At 35.9% G+C, this 27,060-nt stretch overlaps 1 protein-coding gene across 1 annotated transcript in view; it reads left to right on the forward strand.

Annotated features, from left to right (window-relative positions):
* Positions 1-27,060, forward strand: part of Wdr64 (WD repeat domain 64) — a 140,074-nt gene that overhangs the window by 13,853 nt on the left and 99,161 nt on the right. Inside the window, exons 3-8 of the mRNA XM_048809781.1 lie at positions 10,991-11,090; positions 13,574-13,677; positions 16,718-16,747; positions 18,116-18,226; positions 21,031-21,245; positions 24,842-24,976. Coding sequence (XP_048665738.1) covers positions 10,991-11,090; positions 13,574-13,677; positions 16,718-16,747; positions 18,116-18,226; positions 21,031-21,245; positions 24,842-24,976 — 695 coding nt within the window. The remainder of the gene's footprint in view (positions 1-10,990; positions 11,091-13,573; positions 13,678-16,717; positions 16,748-18,115; positions 18,227-21,030; positions 21,246-24,841; positions 24,977-27,060) is intronic.

A 27,060-nucleotide genomic window follows, 5' to 3' on the forward strand; every position in this document is an offset into this window, starting at 1 on the left:
GGTAGAGAGAGAGGAGGGGAGGGGAGGGGAGAGGTGGGAGGGGGGGAGGGTGGAGGATGGGAAAGGCAGCGGAGCACAACAGACACTAGGATGGCAATTTGTAAATCAATGGATGTGTAACTGATGTGATTCTGCAATCTGTGTATGGGGTGAAGGTGGGAGTTCATAACCCACTTGAATCAAAGTGTGGAATATGATATGTCAAGAAATTTGTAATGTTTTGAACAACCCACAATAAAGAATAAAAAAAAAAAAAGAAAGAAATAGAAGTAGAATGAATTCCTCTTGATCAGAAAGGACAAATTTTTGTGGGCAAACAATTGAAAAATTCAGAGTCCTTGTCTGACCATATCTGATAGAAGGAGTCTAAAATTTTTAGTTTTTGGAATTGCCTCATTCTACATAATGACTTTTGTAAAATTCCCTTTCCTATGTAATTAATTGGACTAACTATGAAGTACTCAAAATCAGTTTTAATATAAAAAGAATAATCAAGTCACCTATGAAAGAAGACCTGTGACATTTTCTCTGAGAACACAAGCTTGAGAGAAAAGGTTAAGCTTTGCATTTTCACATATAATCAGGGAAAAATGACACAATTAGCCATGTGATTGGAAGTACCCATCTGAAGAACGTGATGTCAAAGACTTTTTGTTAACTAGTTTGACAGGGTGAACGTGCAGGCCCATCTCTTAAATTTGGGCAAGAGTACAAGTAGAGGTTCATATACCATACGTCCAAATATTTTAAAATTATAAATCCAGTAAATTGTTAAACAAATGGGTTCTGTCCTCCAATTTTGACAAATGTAACTTATCAGGCCCTGGAAGTCCAGATTAAAATTTAAAACTTGATCTCATACTCCTTATAGTTTCACACTGAAACATGGAAACATGGTGACAGCTGGCCCTGGCCAGCCTCCCTTTATTATCACTACTGACTCTATCCCACATCTTAGGGGCTATGTGTGCACATATAAGAGCACCTGAGTCTACAAGACTAACTTCCATACCCTCACCTCCTCCAACTCTATTCCTTGGCCACCTCTCAGACCTAAGGTTCACTCAGCTATGATTTTCAGTCCCCCTTCCTGGAGATGGACTTGGGTGAAAGATTTCATGGGCTCTGGTAATAGAGTCTGGGCCCTTTGGCAGGGAATTCTGGGTATGATTTTAAAAGTATTGGCATTAACAATGGTCCTTAAACTTTCATGAAAGAACTAGACTAAAACTGTTCAGTCCCAACATGGTAGCCACAAGCCACATGTACTAAATGAATTTAAATTAAATATAAAGACAACTGCTCAGATGTACTAGTTACATTTCAAGTGCTCACTATTCATATATGACTAATAACTATTTTATAGGACATGACAACTTAGAGAATATCCCCATCATCACAGAATGTTCAATCAGACAGTATTGATCTAAAAGCGTAGGTCCCAGGGTATGGGTCTAAAGGCAATCCTGCAAGTATGACTGTTTTGATGCAACAAAGTAGAAAACCAATAAATAATCAGGGAAAATGATACAATTAGCCATGTGATTGGAAGTACCCATCTGAAGAATGTGATGTATTTGTTAACAAAAACTCTCATCCAAAGAAAAGTGAACTGTCAGTGACTATACAACATCATATAGAAGCTTCCCCCCACTCCTGAATCATATAAGGGTGCAACATGAATGTATTTTTTCCCAGGATTTAGGCTTTATCACACTGTGCAAATCCTTTGGATATTCTTCTGTATATTGGTAACTTGAATCCAACTAAACGTTGAGTAATGTGATTTGAGAATCACATATCCTCAATGTTTTCTATTTTCTTGTAACTATTTCTCATACATCCAGTGGTTTATGTGCTTGAATATCTAATGCAATAGTTTTGGTCCATTGAAATAGAAAAAGGTGTGTATAACAAGTGTTTCATGCAGAGATTCTAGAAGTTCATTGATATTATACACTTATATCGAGAAAGCCAGTGCTCTCAAGATGCCCCATAAATGCCAACAAGTGAGACATAGTGTTCACAAAAGGACACCTATGTAAACAGGCCTAGAGTCTCCGTGTCTGAGTCTCTATGTGCTTGATGGTAAATCCATTTACTTGGAGTTCCACAATAACTGAGAATCTAGCTTCCAAATGCAGTGAAGTACTATTCTAAAGCAAGTCTGGATGATTTTGATTATAGTGATGAGGAAATTGAGTCTCATTCTCTCTGACAACTCCTTCTCTTTCTTTTTCTCATTCTCTTTCCATTTAGAAAATCAAAATCTTCTTACATTTGTAAAATGTCTTCTTTTTTATATATACATCCCTTTCAGGTTTTATTTAATCTTTACAACAATTTCATCATATAGATTATAGAAGATAATGTTGTTATAATAATAAGGATGAGGAAAACAAAGCACAGAAAGTTTGACTGACTTTTATCTAAAGCCACCTAGAAAGTCAGGTTTGGTCTTGGAGCTGAGATTTTCTCATCTAATAACTCATGACATTATCCTGTTCCTTCACTTGGGTTATAAATCACATGCAAGTTTAATAGGGGAATTGTGACCAGCCTTTGACAGACCTTATGTTTATGAAGAGTCACCTGAGGGTTGAGAAAATGATGCAAGAAGATTCTTCTTTTATTGTCCTGATATTTTTCTCACAAACTATCTGTGCCAATGCATTTCTCTTTTAACCCATGTGCCCTAATCTTTCTGAGTTTCAAATCTGTCATTTGTAAAATGGAAATTCAATGCTGGAAGACTAGCTTCATTTTAATATGGTTTGCCTCTTTAATCTATTAGCTAATAATAATCTACCAAGTAATAAGAACTGAATTTATTCTTTGAAAGTCAGCCACAGACATATAAATCTGATTCCAAAAGATTTGTAGGAATATTGCTATTGTAGCAATGCCACAAAAAAATTGCACTTTCGAGAATAATGAAATCTTAGAACTCAACTAAAACATTGTCTGGACCTTCCCTTTCAATTTCTAATGAGAAAAATTAGATGTAAAGGGAACTAAAGGAAGATGATGGCCTTAAGTTTACCAAGTGAATCAGCCTGGTACATCATGATCTACTTTCTTTAAAATACTATGTGAATCTGTATTTCCAGGCAGCTTGTAAAAATTTTTTTTTAGGAGCACATTACAAATTCATTTGGAGTCATACAGTATCATTTGGGTTGGCTATAACAATTATTATAAAGCTAAAATTATTTTTGCTAACTTCAAAAATGTTAACAGAATGTTCCAGGGTAGGTTGAAAAATAAGCCACATGCAGGTTTTTGTATTATTCTACCTGCTTTTCATTTTCTCCATATGTTCTACAATGAACATATATTCCTAACGTAATTTAAAAAACAAATCACTTAAAGCATGGAACAACGCCTACAAATAGCATATTTGAAAGAAAATTAATACTCTAATAATGGTAATACATCTGGTAGTCATAAAATGCTCAAACTATTTCACATTTTACAATGACTAGACTAATATTTGAAATGTTGAAAGAGAAATTTGAGATCCTCGAGGTAATAGGTTCGTCATAGGAAAAAGAGATATGTTTTGTTCTTTAACATTATTTGCTTGAAACATTTCCTTTCAAAATGTAAAACTTCAGCTATCTCTCCTGAAGTACTTCTGCTATGTCTTCTGAAGTTTATCTGGTATAATCTTAAAATTTTACTAAAATTTTTTTAATAATTTGATATTTTTAGTTTCCTTCAGAAGTTATTTTGAGAAGCATTGTGATATGGTGCTATTACCAGTAGAAATAGCAAAATGGGTCATTTCCGTAAGAGCAGATGTTCTACATGATGGCATCTACTTGCATGTAGAGCACATAGATACAACTGCAAGCTGCACTTATGACAAAGTGCATGGCTAATGTGTGTCTGGTAGGCAGCATGGGTGCTTAGTGGACAGTTTTAAACCATCAAGGAGGACACCTGAGTTCTGTTTTTTGTACTATACCTGGAAAAATCAGGAATTATACCTCAAATGTTAATGATGGTGTCAGTAGCTTTTTGTTGCTATGATCAGAATCCTGACAACAAACAACTTAGAGAAGGGAAAGTTTATTTTGGACTCAGGGTTTCAGAGAACATCATAGCTGAAGGACTTGATGAAGGATAACTGCTCACCTTCTGATACCAGGAAGGAGGGAGAGGGAGGGAGAGAGAAAGGAAGAGAGAGAAAGAGGGAGAGAGAGAGGGAGGGGGGAGGGGGGAAGAAGGAGTGGGGAAGGGAGAAGAGGGAGGAAGGAGGAAGAAATCAGGAATAAAATATAAACCCCAAAGATGCACCCCACAGTGATCAACTTCCTCCATGCCACAACTGCCTATAGTTAAACATCTATTAGTCCTTTTAAATTAAACAGATTAATCTACTGATTAGGTTTCTGCTGTCATGATTGAATTATTTCACCTCTGAACATTCCTGCATTGTCTCTCATGAGCTTTTGGAGGATACCTCACATCAAAACCATAACACTGATTGAACTCTTTCCTACCTGGTACTTGGTGTCACCTAAGTACTCTCTAATCTTTCTAATCACAAGTAATTTAATTATATACTTTCTCATTTAATCTTTATATTAGTGCATCAGATGGGGGTTATTACTGATATCTTTAGTTTCCAGATGGAGAACACTCAGGCACAGAGAAATTAAGGAAAATCGCCTGAGGTTGTATGACCAGCTGATAGTAGAACTAAGATTTGAAGCCATTTCCAAGTCCTGAAATACCTTATACTACCTCACATGAGACATTGCTCATGGATTTCTTCCCACATCTGTTCTCAGAAACCTTACAGATATGTTGTAATTATCTCCATGAAAATTAGAAATCAGATTAAATGACTGTCTGTAAACTGATTTTTGAAATCAGGTATCATAGACATATGACACATTATTTCAAATTAAATGACAGCACAAACTGGAATTCTCTTATCCTGAGAAGCATTGGAATTCATTCGCATAGAAACAAAAAAGGATTTTTATTTCCTTTGTCATTTCACATTATCATCTGAAAATTACTATTTCATACTATAATCTAAGGTTAAATTGGCTGGCAAATGTTCACAATTTTAAAAAATTGTAGTGAATTTAACTTGTATTAATAATGTTTATATGTTTATATGAGGGTATAATATCTGCAAAACTGAAAAAATGAGCAAGAAAATAAAATGAAAGGTGATTCAATGGAAACAGTGAGTTCCCAATACTTATGTATTGGAAAAAAATATTACAACTCATACTAGAAGGTAAACTAAGGAATATCACCTGAAATAATAATTCGCTGTTTTCTAGACACAAGGAAAACCAAATTTTCTTCATCCATGTGGGAAGTAAGAGCATCATCTTCAGAGAAGTATCCAAAGATCTAAAAATCCCAAACAACACATATAGACATGCATAATATTTTAGAATTAACTGCAGAGTAATAACAGAGTTGATATATTTTTTAAATTTTATTTATTTATTATTTATATATGACAGCGGAATGCATTACAGTTCTTATTATACATATACAGCACAATTTTCATATCTCTGGTTATATACACAGTATATTCACACAAATTAGTGTCTTCATACCTGTACTTTGGATAATAGTGATTGTCCCATTCCACCATCATTAATAACCCATGCCCCCTCCCTTCCTCTTCAACCCCGGCGGTGGGTACCAGGGATTGAACCCAGGGGTGCTTTACCACTGAACCACATCCCCAATCCTTTTTATTTTTTATTTTGAGACAGAGTCTCACTAAGTTGCTTAGAGCCTCATTAAGGTGCTAAAACTGGCCTTGAACTTGCAATCCTCCTGCCTTGGTCTTCTGTGTTGCTGGAGTTATAGGCAAGTGTGATAAGCAGAATACTAAAGGTGCCCCTTTCCTAAGATTCCTATTCCTGGTTATTCAGTCAAGCTCTAATCTGGGTAATGCTGTGAATGGACTTAATAGATTGATAAGGAACAAATCAGCTGAACTTAGGGAACTTGTTCAAATTATCTAGGTGGGTTCCCATCACATGAGTTCTTAAAAGCAGGACAGGAAGGAAGGAGATTTCAAGCATAAAGGCGATTTGAAACTCCATTACTATTGTTGTATATATGGCCAAAAACTTGAATGGATGTGAAGCCTAATCTTCCCCCAAAGACTTCAGTAAAAATCATGTCTCTACTAGCTCTTTGATTTTTGGTCCAGCAAGACCCCTCTTGGACCTATGGAAGTGTGAGTTAACACACAGTTGTTACTTTAAATCACTACGTTTGTGGTCACTTGTTTTGGTAGCAATAGAAAAATACAAAAAGGAAGTTGTCAAAGTTCAAAAGTGAACATCTGCTGTTACAACCAACAGAAAACAAAATGTCACTTTAAAAGGAATCCAAGCTCAACAGTAATGTAAGGAGGTGAGATACTTGGAGAAGGAAACTGGACAAGAGAAGAATGAAAAATAGGATTGAGGATTATTATCTGTACTGTGGTTGACTTTAAAAGGTTTTTTTCTGCTTTATTTGTGTTTTTACAATGGGAAAGATTTGAATATGCTTGAATGTTAAAAAGTCAGTAGAAAGGGAGAGATTGAAGATGCAGGGGAAAGAAAAAAGGAGATAACTCTAAAAAGATGAAAGCAAATGGGATGCAGAGAACAGATGACAGGGAAAGAGAGACATAGCTTCCTTTCAAAGGGAATGAAGGAGGGAAGGATGGGGACAAGAAGCTAGAGAAGCTCTTGTCTTGTGACCTCCATCTTTGAAGAAGAAGGTGAGGTCAGCTGTTGAGAGTGAACCAGAGGTGCAAGGTCTTAGACCCTTCAGTTTTCCCTGCATCTCTGCCTCCATTTCCTCCTGTCTCCTTTGCTCTGAGTTACCTTGGATTCCAGGAACAACAGGTCTGATCCATAAAAATCTTCTGATGTGTTGAAACTGCCCACCAGACAACAGCAACTTTCTTATTGCTGACAAGTCCCCACCTGACCCATGATGAGGTAAGGAATGGACCAGACCAGGTCTGATCAAGATCACCTGCTTTGACAGCTGTGCAAAGCCTTCAACTATGCAAATCCCCAACCCTTACCCTCATTTCTCTTTCTACAAAATCTCAAGTCATTTTCAATCCCTTGAAAACAGGGCTAAGAACACAAAACTCTTTTACTTCCTAGCGTAGCTACACTGATTAAAGTTCTTTTCATCATTAACTTTTTCTGTTTGATTTTGGGGGCCATTAACTTGACCTGATTTGTTGGATTACCAGAGTCAGGCCTCTGGCCTAGGTCTCTGGTAACAAGTAGAGTCACATGTTTAATGGGAGTGGAGAAGGTTTGCCATTACTCCTGTGATCAATGCAAGAGATCACCGAAGGAGACATGGAATGATAGCCAAGAGACTCTGAGACCCACTGAGGCTGGAGCTCCTAAGGAATTGTTTGTCCTGACTGCGGGGCTAGAAGGCTTTCCCCAAGTTAATCAGCCATAGCGACATGACCACAAGGAAAGCAGCAGCTGGATTCCCCCAGTGGTGAGGTTTCTTGCCAGGTCAATGCAGTAGTGAGAAAAGGACTGGAAATGTGTGGTTGAGAAGACAGACCACACACTCTACATAGTGTAAGAAAGGAAACAAAGGCTGCAGGGAACTGATGAATTTGGATAGGAAAAGAGCTGAATTTTCTTTCTGATTCTGGTTGACCATAGAAGTCATATAACTTTATCCCAGAGAGTTTCCATATATTATCAGTTTAAGTCTTTCTTATGGGAGAAACCAGTTCAATCCCTAAGTAGACCTGTGGTTATAGTCTTCATAGTATTTATGACTTTTCTGTCCCTTCCATAATGCCTTCTAATCTAGGCTCTCTAATGATAATAACAGCTATTTAATTTTAAATAACATATGTGTCAGGTGCAATGCAAAATGCTTTACAGGAGCAATGTCATTTAAACATCATTAAAAAGAACGCATAAGTTTACCCTTTTATTCTAGTGAGGAAGAAATTGAAACTTAAAAAGGTGTTTGTCCAACTAACTGAGTATCTTAGTACAGGAACTCAAATACTGAGCCATCTGACTACACAGCACACACTCTTTTGGGTTTTGTTTTTTACAGTACTGAGGATTGAACCCAAGGCCTTGTACATGCTAGGCAAGGGTTCTAACTCTGAGTTACACTCCCACCCCACAGCACATGCTCTCGCCATGAGACTGTGATTCAATGAGACAGGGCAAAGGGGCAGATCAGTACATGACCATTAACTGGATAATGCATCAGTAAGTGATGATAGAGAAATCACAGCAACAAAAGATCACTGTCCACTAAAACAGATCTTTTTTTTGGTGGGGGGAGAGTACTAGGGATTGAACTCAGAGGCACTCAACCACTGAGCCACATCCCCAGCCCTATTTTTTTGTATTGTATTTAGATACAGGGTATCATTGAGTTTCTTAGCACCTCACTGTTGCCGAGGCTGGCTTCGAACTCACGATCCTCCTACTTCAGCCTCCCAAGCCACTGGGATTACAGGTGTGTGCCACTGCGCCTGGCTCAAAGCATAGATCTATTAAATGCACTTTCTTTCTCCTTCATCGGTCCTTCAGAGAGAATTAGATGTTAAACCCAGAGATTTTATGCCCATGAAAGATGAACAGTGATTTCTGAAAAATAATAAATTAGTTAATTTTTTATTGAGCACTGGCTTTGCTGGTGGGAAGAACGGAAAATATAAGAGGAAATCTTGATGATCCAAACTTTCCCACAGAGTGAAGTCTAGTGGTAAGAAGGGATTAGGGCAGTTGCCACCTGTTGTAAGATTTGGATGATGTGGGTATGTAAAGGTAGAAGTAGTAACATGTGAAGCAACTAATGATAAGATATATGATAAAATATAATGCTGAGCCATCCTTTAACATTGAAATAAATTGTTATTAAAACAAAATGATATGTGATTGGTTTCAATCTACTCTCAATTGAGTCAGCTTACTCTCAAAGTTTGATCACCCATGGGCAGCTTGTTTCAAATGCAGCCTCTCAGACCCCACTCCAGACATGTGGAATCAGATCTGCTATTGAGCAGGATTCTGGGATGGCCGGTGGACACCCTGATGTTTCAGAGTACTCCCTAGTTTCTGCCATTCATTTATTAACAAGGATCACCTAGTCTCAACTTTGTGAGAAATACTGATATATTAGACATGTAAGAATTTAGTTTTAAGTAATTAAAAAGAATTTTTTTAAATCCTATTTCTTTAAAAAAAATCTCATATAAGTTTATGAGAATTTTATTTCTGTTTTTTCATAAGACAATTGAAGAACAGTGTGTTTTGAGACAGGCGTCTTGCTAGGTTGTCCATGCTGACCTCAATCCTTTGGGTTCAAGTGATCTTTCTGCCTGAGTCTGCTGAGTAGGTGGGACAGTAAGCATATGCCACCATCCCAGGCCTATTCAAATTCCTTGCAGTTTAAAGTTGTCATAATTTGACAATTATTCATACATAAAAATTACTTTTCTTTCAAGATATTCTTTTTATAGTAATTTATTCTCATGCAATGCCTAGAGAGTAAGATTTAGAACACTTAAATAGATACAGTCTCTTAAATTCCCAGAAAGCCAGAATGAAAACTCTGGCCCAGAAAGATTCATAAAAAATGGGTATGAATAGTCATTTGAGAGTAACAAAATTCAGTGTGAAGATTGCTAGCTGAGGGCCTTCCAGATGAAGGCAATTGGATTTATAAAAATAAGTGCCAGATCTTAATAGATCTCTCATCTGAGCAAGGATACTGACCTGGTACATTGGTGGAAGCACAGGGGTAAAAAAAAAACAAAAAACGTGGTGACTCAAAAATCATGCATTATGAGCATACAGTTTGTTGAATATATTAACAAACATTCTTTTTCATATGGGTAAGCCCCTGGCTATTAATCTAAATTAAATTTTAGTCAATATCAATGCTGGTCCTTGGCCCATTTATTGATTGGGTTATTTGTTTTTTGGTGGTTAGCTTTTTGAGTTCTTTATATACCCTAGAGATCAGTGCTCTATCTGATTGCTGTGTAAGAGTTAAAGATTTGCTCCCAAGATGTAGGCTCTCTATTCACCTCACAGATTGTTTCTTTTGCCGGAAAGAAACTTTTTAGTTTGAGTCTATCCCATTTATTAATTCTTGCACCACAGGAGTCTTATTAAGGAAGTTGGGGCCTAATCACACATGGAGATTAGGGCCTACTTTTTCTTCTATTAGATGCAGGGTCTCTGGTTTTATTACTAAGTTCTTGATTCATTTTGAGTTGAGTTTTGTGCATGGTGAGAGAGAGGGGTTTAATTTCATTTTGTTGCATATGGATTTCCAGTTTTCCCAGCACCATTTGTTGAAGAGGCTATCTTTTATCCAATGCATGTTCTAAACAGCATACTACAGGGACACAGCCACATCAATGTTTATAGCAGCACAATTCACAATAGCTAAACTGTGGAACCAACCTAGATGCCCTTCAATAGATGAATGGATTAAAAAAATGTTCCTCAGCAATAAAAGATAATAAAATCATGGCATTTGCAGGTAAATGCAAATGAGTTAGAGAAGATAATACTAAGTGAAGTTAGCCAATCCCAAAAAATCAAATGCCGAATGTTTTCTTTGATATAAGGAGGCTAATTCATAGTGGGATAGGGAGCAGGAGCATGGGAGGAATGGATGAACTCTAGATAGGGCTGAGGGGTTGAAGAGGAAGGGAGGGGGCATGGGTTATTAATGATGGTGGAATGGGACAATCACTATTATCCAAAGTACAGGTATGAAGACACTAATTTGTGTGAATATACTGTGTATATAACCAGAGATATGAAAATTGTGCTGTATATGTATAATAAGAACTGTAATGCATTCCGCTGTCATATATAAATAATAAATAAATAAAATTTAAAAAATATATCAACTCTGTTATTACTCTGCAGTTAATTCTAAAATATTATGCATGTCTATATGTGTTGTTTGGGATTTTTAGATCTTTGGATACTTCTCTGAAGATGATGCTCTTACTTCCCACATGGATGAAGAAAATTTGGTTTTCCTTGTGTCTAGAAAACAGCGAATTATTATTTCAGGTGATATTCCTTAGTTTACCTTCTAGTATGAGTTGTAATATTTTTTTCCAATACATAAGTATTGGGAACTCACTGTTTCCATTGAATCACCTTTCATTTTATTTTCTTGCTCATTTTTTCGTAACTGGGGGTTGGAAGTGACAATTTCATATGAAGTTGTAGGAAGAAACTACACTTGCAGATAAAACTGAAATATCATTGCTCCAACAACATTAAGAATGTGAGGTGAAAAAATATAAGTATTCTTGAATAGGCTCAGACCTCAAGTTAAACCTCTTTACATTAGCAGCTCAATAATGAGCTCAATAATGCATGCTCTAGTACCAAATAGAATCATGAGTCTTTAAAATTAATTCTTGAAATTATGTTTTCAGTTTAGAAGTGCCCCCATACTTTTACTCTCAATTATCTTAGGGAGGTTTGCTGACATGTCCAAAGCTGAGTTTACCCAATCATGGAGAGAGATATTAATCCATTTAGAAAGTTACCAATTTATATGGGGCTTCATAGTTGAGCTTGGGATTTGGGGATTTCCAATCCTCTCTGCTTTTGACATTTTGGGTTTTTTACCCTTTATTTCATCCAGGTTGGGAGAAGTTCAGGGAAAGATATACCCTTGAATATACTGTCTTCTAGCATTCCATCACATATTTAAAGATGAACTGGGTAGTCCAGGTTGAGTCTAATGGTCCTTTACCAAAGCACCTGGATTTACTTCAGTCCTTTGAGAACAAAGCCCACTTTTGGCTTTTACCCTTCCTTAGCCCAGCCTCTACCCTGGGAACTATTGCCAAATAAACAGATGAAAAAGGACTATTCTGGCCATCATTGCTCTTGAGCTGAGGAAGGGTCAGAGTGCAGAGGAGAAGTGTTGCAGGCATCCTTAGTAAGAACTTTGAAAGCATTTTTCTAGATGGCAGATGTAGTTCATTTATCCCTCAACTAATCTGTGTTAAGATCCACAAAGGTGCACTGGGTACCTCTTCAAGTGCTGGGGACACAGCAGTGACAGTTACAAAGTCCCTGACCTCATAGAGATTACATTCTCATGGGGAGATACAGACAACAGAAAAATCAAAGTAACATATGCAGTATGTCAGGTGGCAATAAGTGCCAGAGGAGAAAAAATAATCATATTTTAGAGAAAAATAAAACAGGAATGTAGGAAGAAGAAATTGGGTTAGGGTTGGGAGCCAGAAAGGTGGTTGGGGAAACCCCCACTGAGAAGTGAATAAAAAACTTGGAGAAAGAGAGAACAAGGAGCATGTATTTCAGGCAGATATGGAGTGGAATGGTGTGACAAGGCAAGAATAGCGGATAGTGAGGTTGAAGAGGCAAGAGTGGACATTAGGATAGATGTACAGGAATCTGTGGACAATACACTACATTTACGCTCTATATATTCAGATCTATTTCTAAGTGAGAGGGAAAGCTATAAGAAAGCTGTAGATAGAGAAGAGGCATGATATGAGTTGTTCTTTAAATGCTTTTCTGCCTTCTATGTAGAAAATAGTCTACATTGGGGAAGGAGTAGAAGCAGAGAGAATCATAGGGGCATGGAATAGTGTGTTTTTCAATCTTTTTTTCATTAATGATCCCGAAGGAACCTGTTTATAAAAAGATTTCTTTAATATCCTTTTCTCCCCCAGCAACCGTGCTACATGACATTTTAATACCTTAGATATTAATTACTATGTATATCTGATTATATACTATATGTACACCTGTGCTTTGTACACAGAAAGAGTACAATTTATTTACAACCCCCCAATGACCAATTTGCATCCCTGTGGGGACTTCTCTGCGGATGCATGCATGTTGTGGTAACACTGGAGCATGAGATTTGTTCATTTGCCTTTCCTAAGAGTTTACAACTATAAAAGCTAAATCATCCAAAAGAGTCCAATATACATGGCTTTATCATTTAGTATGTGACCATAGAATGACATCAGAGTCTAGAAGTTGGTTTGTTTTTTTCCCCCAAACATACACAATTTTTAAAAAGACTTAATAATAGCACTGAAATAGTTTCATTCTTTTACATAAGAAATTCTGAAATAGTATTGGATATTCAGTCTATAAATTTTCTTCTGTAAATCATGATGGTGACAGAAAAGATTCCTGAGATGTGAAAAATCTCAAAATAGAAGTGATTTCAAAAGATGTTTAGAAAACTCATTCTCTGTGAAATGTGCACACATAGGGTATATGTATGGTGTGTGGGTGTGTATCTTACATTTTCTCTGTGAATTCATGCACCACATTTAGTTGGGAAGCTCTATATATTTAGATCTATCTCTAAGGATAATTAAAAAGCTACAGTTGCTGGGGTTTATGGTTTTATTCTATCTTAGTTTTTAAGTAATTTGGGACTTCCTGGCAAAACACTGTTGTCTTTTCTTTCTCTTTTTAAGACTGATTTAACAAATGAATTTTAGCGTCTTCAGTGCTGGAAATTGAAATTAATATTATGCTATTGACAGGTAGTAGAAGACGGGATGTGATCAAGTGCATTGTCAAGGTTCCTCAATTGGATTTATTAATAACTGCTTCACAGAAAGGCCTAATAACTATCTTTAACAGCCAGGTAATTTGAAATCTTAGATTTTTCCTTCCATCCCTCTTTTCTCTCTTAGGCTTTGTCTATGCATTATGCAAATGTTTCAGGTAAAACAGAACCCAAAACTTTAGAGTTATTCCAAAAATAAAGCCAAATACTTAGTCATAAGGAGCACTTGGGCAATTTTTGAAGTTTTGATAATTACATTTGACATGGTTACTCAGGGTGTCATATTGAATCATGTGGCATCAACACAATTAAAGGTTGATCAGAAGCATTTCCAAGCCAACCAATTTTGTCATTACCTGACCAAGTAAAGTCCCATCAAAAACCTTGGTCATTGAGGAAATAAAATGGCTCAAATTCTGTCTCCTCTATTTTATTAGACATAGGAAATTTAAAGAATAATTTTTATCTTTATATTCTATTTTTGTTTCTATAAAATGAGGGAAATAGAACCAGTTCTTTTTCTCAGAGGACTATAGTGAAGATTAAATGAAATAGTGAACATAGAAGCACTTTATGAATGATAAATTACTATACAAATGTAAGGCATTGCTATCATCAATGTTATTTCTAAATTTATAAATCTATTTTTAAAATAAAAGAGATTTTAAAAGAATGTATGATGATATATCCTATATAACATTTAACTATGAAAAAAGGTGAATTTTTGGTGTTAAATATATTTAAAAATCTATTAATTTATTTCCAATTAGTGACAAGCTGTATACAAGTAAAATACATTTAAAATAAGCAATATATGACTAAAATTTCCAAAATAATTTTCATATTTCAGTAACGCTCAACTCAAGGCATTTTTTAAACATTGAAATCACAATCAGCCATATGATGATGATGAGTCTTCCTCCTCTTCTTCTTTTCCTCCTCCTCTTCCTATTTTTTGTTTTGTTTGTTTTTTGCAGTACTAGGCATATCACTGAGCTACATCCTCAGTCATTTTTATTTTGAAGCAACACCTCACTAAGTTGTAATCTTCCTGCTTCAACCTCCTGAGCTGCTGAGATTGCAGGGGTATGCCACAACTCCCAGCCCAGGCAGTCAGCTTCTGTCAGAGGAAGGGGCCAGCTGGGCCCTGAAGCTGGTACACTGGGGATATGGAGTGGGTGTGAAATCTGGGTTCCAGCCTGGTGCAAAGCCAGCTGTTCACAGTACTCCGTATTTCCCTGCTCTGGTAGTTGTGTTGGTTAGTTAGATCATTTAATATACACAAAGGGCTTAACATCATTATAAGCACACATTAAGTGATTTCTTTTTTTCTTTGTGCATTTTTAATGCTTTTTTTTTAGTTGTAGGTGGACACAATACCTTTATTTGGTTTATTTATTTTTATTTGGTGCTGAGGATCGAACCCAGGGTCCCACACATGCGAGGCAAGTGCTCTACCGCTGAGCCACAACTCCAGGCCCTTCTTTGTGCATCTTTTCCCTCTCATTTCTCCTTTATTTTCTCAAAAACAGAATGAAGAAGGTATCTAAAAAACAATTGAAGAGGAAAATAATGATCTGACTATGTGAAATACGGTGGCATTATCATATTTCCAAAGATGCTTCATACATGCACAAAAGTGCACACACAAGCTTATAAGTGCACATATGCATACTCACAAGCACACTCTCACATCAATTTCTTATAAGATAATGTAATCGGAATAAAATGCACCAGGAATATAAAATATTTCCAGTGTTACATGCCTTATGAATAAGATGTATATTGTGTAAAGAAAGTAATCTGGAGGTATATATTATGGGGACAATTTAGTAAAGTTAGCCATTCATAGCTTCAAATGTCCTTTATTAGGTTAAATGATAATTTGGACTGTAGCTTCAAATATCTTTTATTAGGTTAATTGATAATTTAGACTCTAGCTGAAATAGAACAAATATAGTTAAGAATGTTCTTGGTGATATAGACTGGAAATGTCATTAAGAAAAATTCTTGAAACCAAAGCTAGATTTTAAAAACTCAGAATATATAGGTTGTTTAACCTCAACATCACATAAAAATAAATAAAATTAAGACATTGTGTCCAACTACAAGTAAAAAAAAATTAAAAAAAAAACTCAGAAGATAGTCGTAGGATTATGAGAATTTAAGAAAGGTGAGAGAGCTTTAAGCAGGTGACTTCCACTAAAGATGGATATAGATGAATAGAAGAGGAAAACACAGGGGTTCTGTTCTGCTGCTCACCAGTTTCCTTTCAGCACTTTCTTTTTCCATCTAGAAATAAGTCCCTGGTTGGAAAATCCTTTTTTAACTCTTCAGATGAAAGTCTCTGGATGGCTATGACAAACAGCTTCACAGCTCTCCATGACGCACTTTTCCTATTTCACATAATCTACTCCTTCTGAGAAGCCATATCCTAGATATTTCCTCCCCCCACAAACCCAAAAACAAACAAATAAAAAAACTGGGTAATTAAGATACTTCAACTCCAAGTCCTCATCTTGGGAGCAGTTATCATCCCTCCAAGATATGGAGGAGTCTTATATCTACCACTTCTCTGCATGGAACCAATCTATGATTCTCAGCCCCTGGGCATAATCACTCTGCAGATACTTACTGAATAAACAAGGAGGTCCCCTCAACAGAATGTTCTCTAAGTCTCTCAATAACTTGGAGAGAGATCTTCCAAATCAAACAGTGCTAGATTCTTCTATATAACCCTATGTTCCTATTGATCTCATTAGCATTATTTGAATTACTCTTGTCATTGCTGTTAGAATTTACATTTCCAACTTTTGGTATCAAATGTTGCTCTAAATAAATAAGAATGTGAGGTAGATTGCAGATAGAAGGAACAAAATAATTAGTCAAATGTAAGACTCTTAAGAAGACAGTCACCAGGCCTAAGGACAAGCCAAAGAAGTATAAGCCTAGCTCAATGCAAACTGAGCTACATCATTCAAGGTCAAACAGAGAGGTAACTCATGGCAGATAAAATAAGTGAGATTAATCCAAGGAGACACTGTGTTTTCATAGACAGCATTCTCATTCCTAATTGTAGGGGCAACTAGGTTTCATTATTCTCTTCCTTTATTCACAGATGAGAGTTCAGACCAGCACCAGTGTTACAGTAAGTTCATTTTAAAAATTTCTAATAAAGTCCAATTAAGGTTGTGATGATGATTCCTTCATAATTAATCAAAATCACAGTGAAGTACCTGAACAGGCTGTGACTATGTTTTATAGATTGTTTTTTGACTAGGATCAAAACTAAACCTGGAGTCGAGTGTGGTGGTGCATTCCTGTAATCCCAGCTACTCTGGAGGCTGAGGCAGGAGGATGAGTTCAAAGCCAGCCTCAGCAACTTAGAGAGGCTTTAAGCAACTCAGTGTGACCCTGTCTCCAAATTAAATCTAAAAAAGGGCTGGGAATGCATCTCAGTGATTAAGTGATAAACCCATGGGTTTAATCCCCAGTACCAAAGAAATTAAAATTGAAAAACCCTAAACCTGGAAAAATAACAAAGACAACTCAGGTCTTGCTTCCTGGAGTTCAATTATCTGCAGAGAATTGCTTGGAAGCTGATTACTCCTTGGAAATTTCAATTTAAGAGGTTCTCCTGAGTTTTTCTGAGCACCTACTACGGAAGGATATAAAAAATGATACAACGCAAATTATAAAAACAAGGAGGCAGCCAGTGGAAATAATTCGAGAGCACTTTATTTTAAATTTAAAAATAGCATCAAAATTCTAGTGCAATTTTGTAATTATTTAATCCTTATCAGTGAACTGAACAGTAATCTTCAGCAGATATAAAACTACAGTGATTTGCTTTATAGGTTTATTAGAGACAGGGAAAAGCTCTGAATGAATGCACTGAACTATGGAAGCAGGGTGCCATGCTGTGTGGCAAAGGAGTATGGATTCTCTTTAAACCTCTGAGATTCCATTCCTTTAAACCTTTGAGCTTCCATTTCTTAGCCACTTAGAATTCCTAACAGGTTTTACAGAATTCAAGGGCACATTTGAAACTCATGGAGCAGTTTCTGGCACACCAGGCATTCATAAGTGGAAACTATTGCTTCTGTTCCCTGGGGTGTTGGTGTTGATATTACAGATTCCAGCTATGCTAGCTTGGTGACTTTTGGCAAAACACAAGACAAACTCCTTGGCCTCAGCTTATCATTGTCAAGTGATTGCTAGTTAATAGTCTGAGCATGCACCAGGGCCAGAGAACCTGTGTAATCAGTGCCCCAAATCTAGCTCCCTGTGCTCACTGTGAAGAAGTCTCAAAAAAAGTGAATAGCGCAAAAATTGGCAGCTCTTTCAGCTGCAGTGTGCTGCCAGAAGCAGCACCTACACCAGCTGAATCACTCTCCAGCTGATGGCTTCTCTGCAAACTGGGTTTTTTAACATCAATAACTTACTCCTTAGTATCTACCACCATGTCACAGGAGGGAAATGCATTATGACCCCTAGTTCTGTGCTTTTCTATCAGGATACTTCCTGGATTACAGGATGCGATTACCTCTCCCAGCTGAAACGAATTGTTGCCACTACAGAAAGGACTATCATTGTCTGGGATTATAAAGCTCAAGGGAACAGCCAGGTACTGTGCCAAGAGAAATACTCAAAAGAAATGAGAGTGTCAATTTGTATGGGTGAGAATATGAACAACACAGTTTCCGTAGTGAAGGTCACCTTCCTCATACACAAAATCAGAGGACTTAACTAAATAACCTCTCAGATCAAGTTCCGTATTCACATTCTGTGATTAAAAGGAAATGTTCTTCCCATTAAGTGCATATTTAATTCAGGGGGTTTTGCCTAGTTTTGATTTTGAGGAGAGGGTAATTCCTTTCCTCTTGTATGCCCATTCTCTTAATCCAAGCATTATTTTTCTGGTTATGCTTTCCCACACTTTTCTCTCCAGTCCAGCTTCATTAGGTAAAAAAAAAAAAAAAAAAAAAAATTACAAAAATCAAACTGCCTAACTCTGGAAAAAAGTCTAATGAAGCAGCTCTTTTGTGACTGAGCAATTTGCAGACATTTAGAAGTAATGAACATGTTCTCTGCCTTCAAAAACCACTCAGTCTTGAAGGACCTCATGAATAAACACAATGTATAACAAAAGGACATCAAATTCTACAGTAAAAAGATGCAACTACAATAGGGGCTCAGGGAGAAGTAAGATTGCTGAGCATTAGGACTATAAAATTTTTTTTTTCATGGTTCAGGCTGACTCTGAAGGACATGGTAGATGAAGTAGTTATTTAATCTTCTTCCATTCCTTACATGTTCCTAGCTTCAGTGAGATACTAAACTATTTTGTTCGATTTGTCCTGCTATTGTAACCAACTACTGATGCCAGAAGGCTGGGGCAGGGGCTGTAGCTCAGTGGCAGAGCCCTTGCCTAGCATGTATGATACGCTGGGTTCCTTCCTTAACAATGCATAAAAAAAACTAAACAAAAAGTCATGCTGTCCATCTACAACTATAAAAAAAATTTAAAAATAAAATAAAAGGCTGCTGGTTGCTTAGTGTGCTTTGTCACATAGTATGTGACTCTCTCTGAGTTATAGACCTGACTTTATTAATTTCTGAAATCCTGAACTTCAGTACCCTGGACTTGGGTCCTTCGAGCTTTCCTGTTTTCACTCTTTTTCAGTCCCATAGAAGTTTCCAGTCCCTTTTGAAAGTTTCTTCTCCAGACTTCAGTTCCTCTCACACTTCTCTTTTATTTCTGCCTGTGCCACTAGGAAGATCATCTGGGCTGGTCATCTTCGCCCTCCAGTCTCTTTAGTGTCTGCCTATCAATGTGGATAAATGTTACATATTCTCTGTCCATTCACAGGAGCTAAGCACTGCTGTGGAAAAGCACAAATCACACTATTTGGCATCATTTGCAACTCAGGGTCTGCAGACATAGCTCTCAGCAGCCACTGTCTGATCTCGTTCTTGTCCTTTGTCAACTCACTCAACCATTCCTCATAAGTATTCCAAAATTTCATTATTTTCTCAGTCCCCCTCCCTCTCAGCAGATGGACTTGCTTTTACTTTCCTGAGTAAACTAAATCTATGACTTGTTCTTTTTCAAATTCAAGCCCTTCCATACATAGATTTAACTGGAAACACCCCCCTACTTCTTACTCTCTGAAGGCAAAAATCCTTGCATCCCACACATCATCTCCCCCTGTCATGGCCAGGACAAGGCTCCACAGTTTCTTGCCCTTCTACTTTTTTGGCATTAATCTTCTTCGAGGGCTCCTTCCTCTCAACCTCTTCTTTACCTTTCTCTCCATCAATTCTGGTCCTAAATCAAAGGTCATTTTTCTGACCCTGGGACTTATAGTGGGCTATTCACGCTGTGTGCAGCGCTATAATTCATTTCCTTAGGTGCAAGTCCTGTTACGTGCTCTGTTGTACTCTGCTGTCTTCCTACTAGCCTGCCAGCTCCACAAAGTCAGAAACTTTGTTCTATTCATCACTGTACACCCTATGCCTGGAATAATTCTTGGCACACAGGTGTCCAGTAAATGTTTGTTTGTTTAATGACTGAAGGAGCCTCTGAACATGTTCCACTCTCATTCATTCTAAAGAAAATGGAACAAATAACAAAAATTTAATTTTTTTTCTTCTCTCTTAGAGAGTTCTCTGGAAGAGCAATCATAGCCTAAATTAGTGAACCTATTGGATAGTTCAAAGTCAGCTTAACTAATGTTTGTTGATTATTTCTGGATGAACTTGAATGTTAGGATATTTTCTTCTCCCGATAACTCCTTATAAAATACATGGAACTTTGATATTTAGTTTTTCTGTTTTTACTACCCAGTTTTATGTCAATGGTATGCAACCCAGGGTCCTGTTTTCACTCTTTTTTAAGTGCTTCTGGCCACTAAAACTTACAGATACTTGAATGAATTGAAGAGTTAAATAAAACATTTAAATCAAGAAAAGATATATTTATAGAAATTGAATTATATGTACATGTATGACATTTTACTGAACCTTTTTATACTTCTTGTTAATATTTCTTTACAAATCCAGGAGAAGACTATTTACAGTAATACATAATAAAATCTCATTATGAGACACAGGTAGGTACTCCACCTTTTTCCCCATAAAACACCCAAAAGCACAATACTGGGCTCATGATGAGTGTTCATTAACTTCTATTTGGTGAACTTTTTTTTTTCTTTCAAATTCCTTTATCAGTGTGGGAGAATTTAAGATGAAAAATATCAGAAAATAAAACTTATCAAATACTAAGGATAATAGGATTTTTTTTTGGGGGTGCTGGGGATTGAACAGTGTCTTATGCATGCTAAGCATATGTTCACATATTCTCCCAGCCCTATTAGTATTTATTAATACTAATGCAATAGCTCATTAAAAGCATTCGTTTGTTTATAGGAGAACTACTATGTCATAAAGCCCATGGATCACTGCCTTCTGTGTGTGTGTGTGGCATCTCTGCCTGACCAGCTCTGCCGGGATGACATCCTTCTGGGAGATGATGGTGGTTTTGTGAACAGATTCACAATTAACAGTGATGACTTTGGACTAAAGCAGGCAAAAACCAAAAAGAATTTACAAACTCAGGTCTTGGACTCAAAGAACTTTAAAAGGTAACAAGTAGTCCATTTGTTTTAATAATTGTAGTCATTGTTCAATTATACGCACACACATATAGTGAAAATAAGATGCCAGCCCCATAAAAGAGATTTGAGATTCAAAGCTGAACAAAAAGCATTTCTTGGCTCAAGAATCTTCCAATATAATAGAGGAGAAAACAGGAAAATTAACCATTCAAATTCCCTGTTTAAAAAAATTAATTAATTAATTTGTTACACATGACAGCAGAATGCATTTCAGTTCATAGTACACAAATAGAGCACAATTTTTCATTTCTCTGGTCATACACAAATTTGTGTCTTCATACATGTACTAGGGTAATGATGTGAAATTCCTATTTTAAGTGCTTCTGGCAACTAAAACTTACAGATACTTGAATGGATTGAAGAGTTAAATTAAAAATTTAAATCAAGAAAAGATATATTTATAGAAATTGAATTATATGTACATGTATGGCTTTTTACTAGCTCTTCAAAGAAGATTCTAAACATAAAGCAATTAACTTAGAATTTAAAGAAAAAGTTTGATAGACTTGACTACCAAATAAAACCTCAAAGACATAAAAATATCCTTTTAAAAGGTAAATAAAAACAAATAAATTCTGCCATAAATATTATCGACAATAAGTCAACGTTCTTTAATGTGTCTTAAAATTCAATTAAAAACAAAAATTCTCCAAGAGAATGAACAAAGGATATGAACAGATAATTCATGCTTATGCACACATCTTACAAATAAATGGTCAATAAACACTTCAAAGTGATTTTCATACTAAAATGCTAACAGTTATCACCAACTAGTAAGATAATGGTGATTATTATCATCTTCCTCACAATTACAATGTCCATGTTTTTGAGTAGGGCATATATTACTTTTATTAGTAGAAAAAGTTAAATTTTGAATTAAAATTTGCATTTCCTTTTTCATCAAGTGAGTACAACTTAAAATCTGATTCATTTTTTTAATTTTAAATTAGAAACTATTAAAAATGGGGAAGTGTGAATTAGATAAAATTTTCCAGAAAGCAGTTGGGAAGGATATATCAAATGCCTAATAAACATTTATACATTGGGACCTGAAATCCCTGGGAGTTCAGAATATCAATATAGTTTTCACAGCATAATTTCTAACATTAAATTGTTTCATGTCTATTATAGGGAAATGATTAATTAAATTATTAATTTACATAAATAATTCAGATATAATTTCTATAAATGAACATTTATATTTTTAATAAAATGTCCATATGTATGTAATAAATTTATGTATAAGATACATTTTTTTTTGTCAGACTCCCAAAAGCTTTTATGGTATCAAAGATGTCCACTACATCATGGGATAACCATATTCAAGAATGCCATGTACCCATTAAATTATATTTTGAAAAATATTTATGACATAATATTAAGTGAAAAACAATTTATCTGGTACTGAAGTTGTGGCTCAATAGTAGAGTGATTGCATTGTATGTGAAAACTCCTGGGGTCAGCTGGGGATATAGCTCAGTTGGTAGAGTGCTTGCCCTGCATGCACAAGGCCCTGGGTTCAATCCTCAGCACCACAAAAAAAAAAGAAAAAAAAATTGGGGGCTGGGGTTATGGCTCAGTGGCAGAGTGCCTGCCTTGCACATGTGAGGCACTGGGTTCGGCCCTCAGCACCACATAAAAAAATAAACAAATAAACAAATAAAGATATTGTGTCCATCTATAACTAAAAAATAAGAAAACTCCTGGGGTCAATATCCAGCATCATACCCACACACAAAAAATTATCTATGAATGCATCAATCCAGTTTTGTAAATACATTGCATATCTGTGTTCATGAATATGTATTTTTATTTAGACAAATATTAAGTGTAATTATCCAAAATATTAACAATGAGTCTCTATGATACTTCAGAAATATGATTTTTGTTTTCTGGTTTGTTTTTTGCTTCCTAATTTTTTTTATAAAACATCTTTTTTTAAAAAAAATATATTTTTTTAGTTGTTGATGGACCTTTATTTTCTTGATTCATTTATATGCAGTGCTGAGAACTGAACACATGTGAGGCAAATGCTCTACCGCTGAGCCACAATCCCAGCCCAAATATCTTTCTTTTATAATTGAAAAAAATTTAAAATGTGGGGTCATACAAATAAGTAACAAATAGGGTTAATTTGTAGGGTTAGAATGTGCAATTTACCCTACTCAAAAACATGGACATTGTAATTGTAAGACTAACCCCATTGCTGTAACTCTAAGAATGACAGAGTCATTAAGAAACTGGTTCCACTTTCTTCCCTTTATATCTGAGCAGTGTAAGCCTCACCAAAGGTTCACCAAAAGCTGAGACATGAATCTTTACTGAGATCTATACCACTTGTCAGAAAACCCATGACCCATTCTTCAGTTCCTATTTCCATTAGGCATAATCAGAAATGAGATTTGGGAATCTGGGGAATTTGAGGAATCTGGGTACAGTTAAATGAATGATAATTCACACTGGTTCTTGTGGATCATTATTTACATGTAGACAATCCAATCGTAGATTATCTAAATCTTTCAAAACTCAGATGTATATATAGGCTGAATGTTGAGACAGTTTCCCATACCAAGAGTTCCTGAAACTTGACAGAATGAAAAATATTAAGGCTTAAGATAGTTAAGTTCTGGAGTCATCAAAAAAGCTTTCTTGTGGTTGACATCTACAAGAATTCATTCATGTAGAATGGGTGGGGACATAGGTAGCAAACACTAATACACAAAATAAAGAGAGAAATAGCCAGCACCCTGAGTTCAGAATTAAACAAAATCTGGCACAGAAAAAGAAGTATCTCTCTCCTCTTCTTAATCCCATATTGTAGAGCTTTTATACCTTGAGTTGTAAACATGTCTGTTCAACTAGAATCTAAGCAACATGGTGAGAAGAATTTCATCTTCATCATCACTTTATGTCCTTGATACCTAAGTTAAGTAGGTCATTAATATACGTGAATGAGGAAACAAATCATTACATGTGAATAACTGTAACACCTAAGGATAGCTTATTCCTGGTTAAGACAACATGTTTGAGGCAGAGATTTAGACTTCTGATTTTAAGCCTCCCACTCAAATGCTCTGTAAAGCAATGAAGGATAATCCTTGAACAAGAAATTGAATGGGTATTCTAGCTTCCCCTTCACCAATGGTTGGGATTTCAAATTTTCCACTTCTCCAATTGTGAAAATTAATGGAAAATACAGATGTATTTTTCAGCTGAATTGATTCATAAGCCATAAACCAATATGAAATGTACTGCACCACTTGGATGATCAGAATTTTTTCAGTGAAGTAAGGATGATATTGCCAATTAGAGACTGAGATCTTTCCAAATTGTTCCTTTAGTTCTGAGTTTATAGCTTAAAAGCTGATAAGAATCTTTTAAATTTTTTTTTTCATTTTAAATAGGCTAGAGTAGGAAATTTTAGTTAGTTAAAAGTGGCATAACCCATACAACTGTATTCTTAGCATGGCTCAGAGTTGCAATTCAGTTACTCAAATTAGATGCTCAATTGAAATGTGTTTGTGTATCTAACATAATACTCTACCCTCTTTTTGCATTCCCAGTGTTAAAAGGAAGCTACATAATGACTGGGTTATGAAAATTAGATATATCCCATCCCTAAATTGCTTTGGATCCTGCTCCTTAGACAGTGTTCATTCATTAGTTTTGGAATCCTTGAAGAGACTTGAGGACAATTTGTAAGTACATGGTTTATATAAGTGAACATTTTGTGGCTTTCAAAATTTTTATCATGATAAAACATCACAGTCTTGAAACTTTCAAACTTGTTTTCCAAAAAATTAGATGTTAAATATTCCATTTGCTTGACAAGGTTAATCAGATTTTTCAGGAGGAAACTGAAGTTGCTCAAGCAAATCTGAATATGACGTGTTCTCTTCACAGCAGTTTTGCTCATTTGTCATTTATCACTGTGATCTACTGCAATAGATCAATACAGCTACATCTATAACTAAATTTGAAAAATGTTGGTTTGTTAATTAAACTTCATACTTTTAAAATTATTGTTTAAACTAACCAGTAGTTTGTATTGGCCATACATAGCACAACCATAACATTTTGTGTATAATACACCAGATGGCAAGGTGAACTTGAATAATGGGCTGATTTATTTTCAATCTGGCTAAATGCTTGTTATTAACTAAAGAACAATGATTGCATTTTAATTTTTAACTTTAAAAATTCATTGAGATCTGTGCTACAGCAGACAAACTTCTAAAACATTATGCTAAGTGACAAAAGCTGGACAAAAACCCTTGCATATTTTATGATTCCATTTATATGAAATGTACAAAAGGGCAAATATATAGAGGCAGAACAGTGGTTGCCTAGGAGCTGGTGGTAGGAGCAGGGATACCAAATGGGCACAGAGACTGATGAAACTGATTGTTACATAAATGTATCATTGAATACATAAACGTATCATTAGACACTTATACATGGTAAGTTTTATGGCACGTGAATTATACCCCATGAAAGATTCTTAGAAAAATATATCAAGATTCTGGTTCCCAGTATGACAAAAAGGAGTTTGGAAGTTGTCATTCCATCCTAAAAACAAATTTTAAAAAATGAAAAAATTGAAAAATCAATAGTTGAGTTTTTCTTAGATACGTCAGATATGTGAGGTCACAGGGTAATTCTGCCGCCTTCAAATTGGGGAGACAGGTAGGTAGATAGTGAGAATCACAATATACTGAACTGAAATTCATATGCAGAAACATCCAGGGCACCTGATACCAAGGTAGAATGACCTAAACTTTCATTAACAAATTTCTGGAGACTCAGCATGGGTTACTTTAAGTGTTAAAACCCAAGGGCCCAGGCACAGGGGGAGCACCCTACATTGTGTAGATTTTGTCTCCAAGAGCTCACCAAGTTCTCAAGTAAAAATTAGAGAAAAATCCTCTCAGCCTTCTGGCAGGGAGAGGAAAAAGGGAATTATATTGAAATATACCAGAGTATTCTGTTCTTAACAAGGCCTACTTTCCTGAGAAACTATAATACCAAGTCCTAAACTTCAGGGTTTTTTTTTTTCAGATACTAACCAACTTGAGAGAAGGGAAATATTCAATTTCAATTCACTCTAGCCATCCAACCCCAACTAAGGGCAAACAGAGAAGCCCTGTGAAGTTCACAGTTCAGAGACATAGACTCACTAAAAGACTGACTCCTGATTTTAGGACTAATGGGCACATAGTCTTTCCCATAGCTTACCACCATATTACTAAAGTCCTATTTTCAGCAATTCTTTTTTACCTTTGTTATCATGGCTGACATTCAAGAAAAAATTCAAAGGCATACTGAAAGACAGAAAATATGGCAGGGATATTAGAATTATCATACTGGGATTTTAAAACTACTAGGATTAACATGCGAAAGGCTGTGTCTGATAAAGTAAACAACAGGCAAAAACAGATGTGTAATGTAAGCCGAAAGATGGACATTCTATGAAAGAACCAAAAAGAAACACTAGAGATCAAAACAATAGCAAAAATTAAAAAATACCTTTGATAGGCTCATTAGAAGACTGCACATGGTTAGAAAAGAATCTATGAGCCAGGCACCGTGGCACACGGGAGGCTGAGATTATAGGCCAGTCTCAGCAATTTAGCAAGGCTGTAAACAAATCTAGTGAGACTCTGTCTCAAAATAAAAAATGAAAAGGGCTGGGGATGTGGCTTAAATTAGGTTATGTGCCCTTAGGTTCAATCCCTAGTACCAAAAAAAAAAAAAAAAAAAAAAAAAAAAAAAAAAAAAAAAA

This window comes from Marmota marmota, unplaced genomic scaffold (genome assembly GCF_001458135.2).
Source record: "Marmota marmota marmota unplaced genomic scaffold, marMar, whole genome shotgun sequence".
Lineage (NCBI taxonomy): Eukaryota > Metazoa > Chordata > Mammalia > Rodentia > Sciuridae > Marmota > Marmota marmota.